This window comes from Marmota monax, unplaced genomic scaffold, assembly GCF_021218885.2.
Source record: "Marmota monax isolate L192 unplaced genomic scaffold, Marmota_monax_Labrador192_F-V1.1 WCK01_AAM20220418_F8-fsc00023, whole genome shotgun sequence".
Classification (NCBI taxonomy): Eukaryota; Metazoa; Chordata; class Mammalia; order Rodentia; family Sciuridae; genus Marmota; species Marmota monax.
Window position 1 is genome coordinate 18615561 of NW_026692907.1, and position 12442 is coordinate 18628002.

Here is a 12442-nt window from a genome sequence, read left to right on the forward strand (position 1 = left end):
CAATATTGAGGTATGTTCCTGTTATCCCTAGTTTTTCTAGAGTTTTGAACATAAAGGGATGCTGTACTTTGTCAAATGCTTTTTCCGCATCTATCGAGATGATCATATGGTTCTTATTTTTAAGTCTATTGATGTGGTGAATAACATTTATTGATTTCCGTATATTGAACCAGCCTTGCATCCCAGGGATGAATCCTACTTGATCATGGTGTACAATTTTTTTGATATGTTTTTGTATCCGATTCGCCAGAATTTTATTGAGGATTTTTGCATCTAGGTTCATTAGAGATATTGGTCTGTAGTTTTCTTTCTTTGAAGTGTCTTTGTCTGGTTTAGGTATCAGGGTGATGTTGGCCTCATAGAATGAATTTGGAAGTTCTCCCTCCTTTTCTATTTCCTGAAGTAGCTTGAAAAGTATTGGTATTAGTTCTTCTTTAAAGGTTTTGTAAAATTCTGCTGTATACCCATCGGGACCTGGGCTTTTCTTAGTTGGTAGTCTTTTGATGGTTTCTTCTATCTCCTCAATTGATATTGGTCTGTTTAGGTTGTCTATATCCTCCTGACTCAATCTGGGCAGATCATATGACTTAAGAAATTTATCTATGCCTTCACTATCTTCTAATTTATTGGAGTATAAGGATTCAAAATAGTTTTTGATTATCTTCTGTATTTCTGAAGTGTCTGTTGTGATATTGCCTTTTTCATCCCGTATGCTAGTAATTTGAGTTCTCTCTCTTCTTCTCTTCACTAGCATCGCTAAGGGTCTGTCGATTTTGTTTATTTTTTCAAAGAACCAACTTTTAGTTTTGTCAATTTTTTCAATTGTTTCTTTTGTTTCGATTTCATTAATTTCAGCTCTGATTTTAATTATTTCTTGCCTTCTACTTCTTTTGCTGTTGTTTTGCTCTTCTTTTTCAAGGATTTTGAGATGAAGTATGAGATCATTTATTTGTTGGTTTTTTCTTTTTTTAAGGAATGAACTCCAAGCAATGAATTTTCCTCTTAGAACTGCTTTCAATGTGTCCCATAGATTCCGATATGTTGTGTCTGTGTTTTCATTTATCTCTAAGAATTTTTTAATTTCCTCCTTGATGTCTTCTATAACCCATTGATCATTCAGTAACCTATTGTTCATTCTCCAATTGATGTATGCTTTTTCCTTCCTTCTTTTATCGTTGATTTTCAGTTTCATTCCATTATGATCAGATAAGATGCATGGTAATATCTCTACTCCTTTATATTGTCTAAGAGTTGCCCTGTGACATAATATATGATCTATTTTTGAGAAGGATCCATGTGCTGCTGAGAAAAAAGTGTAACTGCTTGATGTTGGGTGGTATACTCTATATATGTCAATTAGGTCTAGGTTATTAATAGTGTTATTGAGTTCTATAGTTTCCTTATTCAACTTTTGTTTGGAAGATCTGTCCAGTGGCGAGAGAGGTGTGTTGAAGTCTCCCATGATTATGGTGTGGTGGTCTATTAGACTCTTGAACTTGAGAAGAGTTTGTTTGACGAACATAGCTGCACCATTGTTTGGGGCATAAATATTTATGATTGTTATGTCTTGTTGGTGTATGGTTCCCTTAAGCAGTATGTAGTGTCCCTCTTTATCTCTTTTGATTAACTTTGGCTTGAAATCTATTTTATTTGATATGAGTATGGACACGCCTGCTTGTTTCCGAAGTCCATATGAGTGATATGATTTTTCCCAACCTTTCACCTTCAGCCTATGTATGTCTTTTCCTATCAAATGCGTCTCCTGTAGGCAGCATATTGTTGGGTCTTGTTTTGTGATCCATTCTACTAGCCTGTGTCTCTTAATTGGTGAGTTTAAGCCATTAACATTTAGGGTTATTATTGAGATATGGGTTGTTCTTCCAGCCATATTTGTTTATTTCTGTTACTAAACATTGTTTGTTTTCCTCTTTGATTGTTTCCCCCCCCCTTTACTGTCCTACCTCCCACTGTTGGTTTTCATTGTTATTTTCCATTTCCTCTTCCTGTAATACTTTGGCTAGGATGTTTTGAAGAGATGGTTTTCTAGCTGCGAATTCTTTAAACTTTTGTTTATCGTGGAAGGTTTTAATTTCATTCTCCATCCTGAAGCTTAATTTCGCTGGATACACAATTCTTGGTTGGAACCCATTATCTTTCAGTGTTTGAAATATGTTATTCCAGGATCTTCTAGCTTTCAGAGTCTGTGTTGAAAGATCAGCTGTTATCCTGATTGGCTTGCCCCTAAATGTAATCTGCTTCCTTTCTCTTGTAGCTTTTAAAATTCTCTCCTTATTCTGTATGTTGGGCATCTTCATTATAATGTGTCTAGGTGTGGATCTCTTATGATTTTGCACATTCGGCGTCCTGTAGGCTTCTAGGATTTGGGATTCTGTCTCATTCTTCAAGTCTGGGAAGTTTTCTTGTATTATTTCATGGAATAGACAGCTCATTCCTTTGGTTTGGAGCTCTGTACCTTCCTGTATCCCAATGACTCTTAAGTTTGGTCTCTTAATGTTATCCCATATTTCTTGGATGTTCTGCTCATGGTTTCTTAACAGTCTTGCTGAGCTGTCTATGTTCTTTTCCAGTTGAAATACTTTGTCTTCATTGTCTGATGTTCTATCTTCTAAGTGTTCTACTCTGTTGGTAGTATTCTCCATTGAGTTTTTAAGTTGGTTTATTGCTTCCTGCATTTCTAGGATTTCTGATTGCTTGTTTTTTATAACCTCTATCTCCCTGTATAGTTGATCCTTTGCTTCCTGGATTTGTTTGCGTAATTCGTTGTCGAAGTGATCTTTCATTGTCTGATTTTGCTGTTTAATGTCTTCCTTGATACTCCAGATCATCTGAAGCATGTATATCCTGAATTCTTTATCTGACATTCCATCTGCTGCAGCTGTTACCTCTTCTAAAGTTGCGTTGACCTGCATTGCTTGTGGTCCTTTCTTTCCTTGTCTTTTCATACTGCTTGCGTATCTTTCCTGCAGGTGCGGGCGGCGGCTCTGCTCTCTCCTTATTCCAATTGGGGTGTCGTGGCTACCACGCCGGCAGGTCACTGGGCCTGTTCTGGGAGCTGGTGGCGGCTCTGTTCTGCCCCTACTCCAATTGGGGTGACGTGTCTGTCGTATGTCACCCATTATTAATTTGACACAAACAATACAAGTTTTCTTATATATGGAAGACTTTTAAACATTATCAGAAATAGATGCAATGTTATAAATGCCATTTTAAAATTTATTTTGTGCCTTCAGCGCAGAGATAGCATCTGTCTGGCTGCATGGTGGGCGTCTTTTTCCGAGGTGGGGTGCCGACCCGGGCCCCCAGCGATGTCAGTGGCCTTTGTACCTGACTGGATGAGGGGCAAGACAGAAGTTAATCTCCAGCAGCTCCTGGAGGAGAATGACCAGCTGATCTGTTGTATCGTGGAGCATCAGAACAAGGGTGGGGCAAAGGAGTGTGTCCAGTACCAGCACGTGTTACATAGAAATCTCATTTATTTAGCTACCATTGCAGATTCGAGCCCATCCAGTACTTCGAAAGCAATGGAATGATCTTTCAGTTGTAAGGAGTAATTGAATGTAATCCATCTCCTATAAAATGGAGACAGGATCTTTACCAACTCAACTGCTTAAAACATAAAACCTCTGGTTCTTTATAAAATGTGAAAATGTGAAGAAAGCTACTAGTTTAACTATATCCTCAATGTAAATACTTATTTTAATAATTAATCAGATCCCCCAGAAAGTAGACCCCAGGTGTCCTCTTTCCTGAAATGGGAGTGTGTTTGGATAACAAAGACATCATTGGCATCTTCAAGACTACTCTTTAGTTTCAGCCTGAAGAGGAAACTGAGTAGGTGTTGGAGGATCAGCAGGAATTGCTGAGACTGACTGAGCCTTTGCCAAATGATACAGTATCTGTGTGCTCCCATCCAGTTTGTAAATGTGTTCCCCCGACCCCTCTTCTCTTCTTGGGTTAATTTGAAATAAAGCTTGCTTTTCCACAAAAGAACAATATGAAGGTATAGATATTTCCATGTAAAGTGTTATATTGGTTCCCTCAAAAATTGTAAGGTCTTAATAACCATAAGGTATGTAACAATACTACTGTTATATGTTGCCAACAAAATTAATGGTGATTTTTTAGTATTATCTAGTATCATCTGATAATAAAAGATGTGTAAGATGTGTAATTTTCTTTAAAAAATAAATAAAATAAAACTTATTTTGTATTTATGAATTTCATGAATCTTCTCATATCATAAAGCAAAAGACATTTCTCTCAAACACACTTTGGGAAAGATATAATGGGACCATCTTGTGACTGGCATTTGTTTAGCCCCCTTGATAATATTTTAAAGTGAGTCATGTTTAAAACATAATCTAAAATTATATTCATCAAAATTATCTTACCCTCCTGCCTAGTATAGGCTTCTTAAGGGGAAGAGTTTTGCTTTTCTCAACTATAAGTCTGAGCAAAATGCCTTGAAAGTGGGAAATACTAAAAAATATGTATGTTAAATTTTCATAGATATAACATAAGAGACAAGAACTGTCATCTTTCCAAAGAAGCTTATGAATACCTTCTAACATTAATACATATCAAAAGAATCATAAGCAACTAAAATATTATTATTCTGGATCCTCTGTTTGAAGTACTTCTTCAGTAAGATTTATTATACTTGAGATCCAACATGGCGGCGGGCGCGGAGAGATCAAGTCTCTGACGTCTTCAGCTGCTCGGGCATAGGGAGTCGTAAACCGTCTAAATGCTGTTTGCTCAGGATCACTAGGCAATGCTGAGCTGATGTGGATCTGGGGCGAATAGTCTGGGCCTCTCAGAACACACACCGAGTCCGGATCGGCTGAATTCAAGCTCCCGTTCGCCTGCGTCTCGCAGACAAACCGCTGTGACTCAGCACTAAACGATCCCGCTGAAACAACTGGTCTGCCCTTCTGAACCTGCGGAGGTTAATACCAACCGAGCCTTCATAGACAGTGGCCACAGGATTGAGACGGGGCTTGGGAGAGCCAGTCAGGACCCACCCGTTGCATTGGCCACCCAGCAAAGGGAACGAACTGTCGCCATTTGCATGGGATACCACCATGGCAGAGAACTGACGTCACCAGAATGCGTCGGAGAAGATAACTTCATTGAAACCGGAGGCGGTGACAGGTGTGTAACCCCCTAGCCCTTCCTCTCCACACAGCGGGGAACCTTAAGGGCCTCTCCCAGCTCTCCTGTGAGCGTGATATTCAGATCGAGGGAATCAGGAGTGGCGTGGGACCTGCGGCGCGGAATCCCCAGCTACCGCTCCCACCAGTGCTGACAACTGAGGTCTCTTGCACCAGCTACCGGAGGCGTGGCTACTGGAGGGCAAGCAAAATTCGCTGAGGGTTCTCAGCCCCAAGCTCCACAAACTTAGGGTCTGAGGGAATGGCAAACAGGGAGAGTGTGCCCAGGCGTTCATGAAAACAGGGCTCCTGGGAGCAGCAGACCTGGCGTGTAGCCAGTATTGTGGTGAGTGTCACCGGTGAGCAGGGCCTGGCTTGAGGAAAAGTGGGGAAGTGACTAGACACAAGAGAAGGCCCTAGGCACTCAGGATTGGAGACCCGCCCAGTCTGGGAGGAGCTGCTGCACAGTGATTGGTTCCCGCGTATTGAAAGGAGAAGGTTGGCCTGGTGGGCACAGCTCCACCTACTGGAAGAGAAGTTAATCAAACTCTAAAACTGCATTTATTAATTTTTTTTGGGGGGGTTCATTTTCATTTTTAAAATTTTTTTAAAATTTTTTTAAAATTTTTTTTATTATTTTTTTAATTTTAATTTTAATATTTTTGATTATTTTAAAATTTTTTTTTCTTTTTTCTTTTCTATTTTTTTTGTCTTTTCATTTCTTTTAAATTTCCTTATTCCCCCTTCCTTGAATTCTACCTGCTTACTCTCATTCTCTTTAGTGACTTCTTCCCTTCCCTTCTAATACCTTTCCTCCCAAGCATCAAATAAATTTATAGGAGTAAACAGTAACTCAGCAGTCACACAGAACAAGAAGTAACATGAGCAGCATGAAAAAGCAAGGAAGAAAAGGAGTACAAACAAAGCAGGACAGCCTAAATATTCAGGAGGACCTAGAGGCATCAGAAAAATGGCCAAATAAAGAACTCAAGGAATACCTTAGACAGATGGAATGGAATGTTAAAGAGGATATGAGACAGCAAATTCAAACAGTGAAAGAACACATTGAAAATGAATTACATAAACAAATAAAAGAAGAAAATAAGCATCTTTATCAGGAGATAGAGATTATAAAAAAAATCAAACAATAATTCTAGAAATGAAGGAAACTATAAACCAAATTAAGAACTCAAATGAGAGTATCACTAACAGAGTGGAGCAAGTAGAAGCCAGAACATCAGATAATGAAGACAAAATATATCATCTTGAAAAAAGTCTAGCCAACTCAGAAAGGCTGGTAAAAAATCACGAGAAAAACATCCAAGAGATATGGGATAACATAAAAAAACGAAACTTAAGAGTCATCGGGATAGAGGAAGGTATAGAGGTTCAAACCAAGGGAATGAGCAACCTGCTGAATGAAATAATTATAGAAAACTTTCCAGATATAAAAAAGGAAACGGATATACAAATTGTCGATGCATACAGGACACCGAGCATACAAAATCACAGTAGACCAATGCCAAGACACATTGTTATGAAGATATCCAAAATACAGAACAAAGAGAAAATATTAAAAGCTACAAGAGAAAGGAGGCAGATTACATTCAGGGGTAAACCAATAAGGTTAGCAACGGATTTTTCATCACAGACGCTGAAAGCGAGAAGATCCTGGAACAATGTATTTCAAACACTGAAAGACAATGGATGCCAACCAAGAATTTTGTATCCAGCAAAATTAAGCTTCAGGTACGACAACGAAATAAAAATCTTTCATGATAAACAAAAGTTAAAAGAATTTTCAGCCAGAAAACCAGCACTGCAAAGCATCTTGAGCAAAACACTACACGAGGAAGAAATGAAAAACAATAACCAAAACCAACAGTGGGAAGTACCTCAGTAAAGACAGAGGGCGGGGGGAAAGCTAATCATGGATAAACAGACTAAATTAAAAAAAAAGATAAATAATCAAACATGGCTGGAAGTACAAACCATATATCAATAGTAACTCTAAATGTTAATGGCTTAAACTCTCCAATAAAGCGACATAGGCTGGTAACATGGATTAAAAAAACAAATCCAACAATATGCTGCCCCCAGGAGACACATCTGATTGGAAAAGACATACATAGGCTGAAGGTGAATGGTTGGGAAAAAATATACCATGCACACGGTCCTCGTAAGCAAGCAGGGGTGGCCATCCTCATATCGAGTAAAATCGACTTCAAGACTAAGTTAATCAAAAGGGATAAGGAAGGACATTATATACTGTTAAAAAGAACCATTCACCAACAAGAAATAACAATTATCAATATTTATGCACCAAATAATGGTGCTGCGACGTTCATAAAACAAACTCTCCTCAAGTTCAATAATCAAATAGACCACAACACAATAATTATGGGTGACTTCAACACATCTCTCACTATTGGACAGATCCTCCAAACAAAAGTTGAATAAAAAACTATAGAACTCAATATTACAATCAATAACCTAGACTTAACTGACATATATAGAATATATCAACCATCATCAAGTGGATATACTTTTTTCTCAGTAGCACATGGATCCTTCTCAAAAATAGACCATATATTATACCATAGGGCAACCCTCAGTAAATATAAAGGGGTGGAGATAATACCATGCATTTTATCTGATCATAATGGAATGAAACTGGAAATCAATGATAAAAGAAGGAAGGAAAAATCCTACATCACATGGAAAATGAACAATATGTTACTGAATGATCAATGGGTTACAGAAGACATAAAGGAGGAAATCAAAAAATTCTTAGAGATAAATGAAAATACAGACACAACATATCAGAATCTATGGGACACAATGAAAGCAGTTTTAATTCATCGCCTTGAGGTCATTCCTCAAAAAAAGAAAAAAACAACAAATAAATGAGCTCACACTTCATCTCAAAGCCCTAGAAAAGGAAGAGCAAAACAACAGCAAATGTAGCAGAAGGCAAGAAATAATTAAAATCAGAGTGGAAATCAACGAAATTGAAACAAAAGAAACTATTGAAAAAATTGACAAAACTAAAAGTTGGTTCTTTGAAAAAATAAATAAGATCGACAGACCCTTAGCCATGCTAATGAAGAGAAGAAGAGAGAGAACTCAAATTACTAACATATGGGATGAAAAAGGCAACATCACAACAGATGCTACAGAAATACGGAAGACAATTAGAGATTATTTTGAAACCCTATATTCCAATAAAATAGAAGATAGTGAAGATATCGATAAATTTCTTAAGTCATATGATTTGCCCAGACTGGGTCAGGAGGATACACACAATTTGAACAGACCAATATCAATGGATGAAATAGAAGAAGCCATCAAAAGACTACCAACCAAGAAAAGCCCAGGACCGGATGGGTATACAGCGGAGTTTTACAAAACCTTTAAAGAAGAATTAATACCAATACTTTTCAAGTTATTTCAGGAAATAGAAAAATAGGGGCTCTTCCAAATTCATTCTATGAGGCCAACATCACCCCGATTCCAAAACCAGACAAAGACACCTCAAAGAAAGAAAACTACAGATCAATCTCTAATGAACCTAGATGCAAAAATCCTCAATAAAATTCTGGCGAATCGGATACAAAAACACCTCAAAAAAATTGTGCACCATGATCAAATAGGATTCATCCATGGGATGCAAGGATCGTTCAATATACGGAAATCAATAAATGTTATTCACCACATCAATAGACTCAAAGATAAGAACCATATGATCATCTCGATAGACGCAGAAAAAGCATTCGACAAAGTACAGCATCCCTTTATGTTCAAAACACTAGAAAAACTAGGGGTAACAGGAATTTACCTCAACATTGTAAAAGCTAACTATGCTAAGCCTGAGGCTAGCATCATTCTGAATGGAGAAAAATTGAAGGCATTCCCTCTAAAATCTGGAACAAGACAAGGATAACCTCTATCACCACTTCTATTCAATATAGTTCTCGAAACACTGGCCAGAGCAATTAGACAGATGAAAGAAATTAAAGGCATAAAAATAGGAAAAGAAGAACTTAAATTATCACTATTTGCGGAAGACATGATTCTATACCTAGAAGACCCCAAAGGGTCTACAAAGAAAATACTAGAACTAATAAATGAATTCAGCAAAGTGGCAGGATATGAAATCAACATGCATAAATCAAAGGCATTTCTGTATATCAGCGACAAAACTTCTGAAACAGAAATGAGGAAAAACACCCCAATCACAATATCCTCAAAAAAAATAAAATACTTGGGAATCAACCTAACAAAAGAGGTGAAAGATTTATACAACGAAAACTACAGAACTCTAAAGAGAGAAATAGAAGAAGATCTTAGAAGATGGAAAAATATACCCTGTTCATGGATAGGCAGAACTAACATCTTCACAATGGCGATATTACGAAAAGTTCTCTATAGGTTTAATGCAATGCCAATCAAAATCCCAATGGCATTTCTTGTAGAAATACATAAAGCAATCATGAAATTCATATGGAAAAATAAAAGACTCAGAATAGCAAAAGCAACTCTAAACAGGAAGTGTGAATCAGGCGGCACAGCGATACCAGATTTCAAACTATACTACAGAGTAATAGTAACAAAAACAGCATGGTACTGGTACCAAAACAGGCGGGTGGACCAATGGTACAGAATAGAGGACACAGAGACTAATCCATAAAGTTACAACTATCTTATATTTGATAAAGGGGCTAAAAGCATGCAATGGAGGAAGGATAGCATCTTCAACAAATGGTGCTGGGAAAACTGGAAATCCATATGCAACAAAATGAAGCTGAATTCCCTTCTCTCGCCATGCACAAAAGTTAACTCAAAATGGATCAAGGAGTTTGATATCAAATCAGAGACTCTGCATCTGATAGAAGAAAAAGTTGGCTCCAATGTACATATTGTGGGGTCGGGCTCCAAATTCCTTAATAGGACACCCATAGCACAAGAGTTAATAACAAGAATCAACAAATGGGACTTACTTAAACTAAAAAGTTTTTTCTCAGCAAGTGAAACAATAAGAGAGGTAAATAGGGAGCCTACATCCTGGGAACAAATTTTTACTCCTCACACTTCAGATAGAGCCCTAATATCCAGAGTATACAAAGAACTCAAAAAATTAAACAATAAGATAACAAATAACCCAATCAACAAATGGGCCAAGGACCTGAACAGAACTTCTCAGAGGAGGACATACAATCAATCAATAAGTACATTAAAAAATGCTCACCATCTCTAGCAGTCAGAGAAATGCAAATCAAAACCACCCTAAGATACCATCTCACTCCAGTAAGATTGGCAGCCATTATGAAGTCAAACAACAACAAGTGCTGGCGAGGATGTGGGGAAAAGGGTACTCTTGTACATTGCTGGTGGGACTGCAAATTGGTGCAGCCAATTTGGAAAGCAGAATGGAGATTCCTGGGAAAGCTGGGAATGGAACCACCATTTGACCCAGTTATTGCCCTTCTCGGACTATTCCCTGAAGACCTTAAAAGAGCGTACTACAGGGATACTGCCACATCGATGTTCATAGCAGCACAATTCACAATAGCTAGACTGTGGAACCAACCCAGATGCCCTTCAATAGATGAATGGATTAAAAATGTGGCATTTATACACAATGGAGTATTACTCTGCACTAAAAAATGACAAAATCATGGAATTTGCAGGGAAATGGATGGTATTAGAGCAGATTATGCTAAGTGAAGCTAGCCAATCCCTAAAAAAACAAATGCCAAATGTCTTCTTTGATATAATGAGAGCAACTAAGAACAGAGCAGGGAGGAAGAGCAGGAGGAAAAGATTAACATTAAACATAGACATGAGGTGGGAGGGAAAGGGAGAGAAAAGGGAAATTGCATGGAAATGGAAGGAGACCCTCATTGTTATACAAAATTACATGTAAGAGGTTGTGAGGGGAATGGGAAAAAAACAAGGAGAGAAATGAATTACAGTGGATGGGGTAGAGAGAGAAGATGGGAGGGGAGGGGAGGGGGGATAGTAGGGGATAGGAAAGGTAGCAGAATACAACAGTTACTAATATGGCATTGTGTAAAAATGTGGATGTTTAACCGATGTGATTCTGCAATCTGTATTTGGGGTAAAAATGGGAGTTCATAACCCACTTGAATCTAATGTATGAAATATGATATGTCAAGAGCTTTGTAATGTTTTGAACAACCAATAAAAAAAAGATTTACTATACTTTATGTATATGATGGGACAAGGAGAGGGCAATATTTTCTCACATAGAGTTTATATTTTAACTTCCTCATGGAATTCAGAATTAAACATCCAAAGCAGAATACCCCTCAAACAGAAGGTGGATCATTTTGCAGAAAAGTCCAAGAATCAGTTTCTCTGGGGAACCCTGGTGTTTTACTTTTGTTCTTATTTCTGCACAATTGCCAACAGTCTCTGATAAGAGTGACTTTATAGACAGCATAATGAGATTTTGTATTTTTCGGTCTGGTAATGATGAAATGATTGAAGCCCAGCTTCAACTAACTCTTCACAAGAAAAGAAAAAAAAATGACTTTTATAAGTAATAATGGTTGAAATACAGACCTCTTAGAAAATATGGGATGAAGAAACCTAAGGCAATACAAAGAGATGTTTAGTATCTTCTGCCATGACAGAGACCCATAGGTCCTCTGGTTCAGACTTTGAAAACAGGGAGAAAGCACATTCATTTGGTAGCACTGAGGAGCTAGTATATGAGATTTGGTGGTTTGATGGAATTTTGGTGGTAGAGATGAGGGATAGAGGTTTTTTCTAGGCTGCAAGAGAAGCAGAGAGAGAAAGCAAAGAGTGGGTTTAGAGGGTTGAAGCATAGGGAATGCAAAAGTTTCAAGTGAACAAGATCAAAAGAAAGAGAAATTTGATGGGGAAGGCTTTGGAAACCAGGTTCAAGAATCATCCAGAATTTACTTCGTGAGCGTAGGGGATCACTAAAGGCATTGAGTTAAGTTGTGTTACAATCAAAGTGATATTTTAGGAAGACGAATCTGGCAGTATTTTTCAAGGGTGAACTGGAGGATGGAAGTCCAGGCAGAAAACCACTGTGAAATACACACTGTATTTCACATTACTAATACACATTGTTACATTCAAAGAGTGTAGATAAGCTAGGATACAATGGGTTAATGATGAGCCAGTGGTGAGAAAATCAGAAGCAATTGGGAAAGTAATGGATTTAATTTTTTTTTTTAGTTGTAGGTGGACACAATATCTTTATTTTATTTATT

The 12442-nt window shown here is 37.7% G+C and overlaps 1 protein-coding gene across 1 annotated transcript; it reads left to right on the forward strand.

The window, feature by feature from the left end:
- The first annotated feature begins 3264 nt into the window (after window positions 1–3264).
- Window positions 3265–4115, forward strand: LOC124096832 (SS18-like protein 2). Its single transcript, XM_046450844.2, has one exon. It carries the CDS (start codon window positions 3327–3329, stop codon window positions 3549–3551), a length of 225 nt encoding a protein of 74 aa, XP_046306800.1. The 5' UTR covers window positions 3265–3326; the 3' UTR covers window positions 3552–4115.
- The last annotated feature ends 8327 nt before the right edge of the window (window positions 4116–12442 follow it).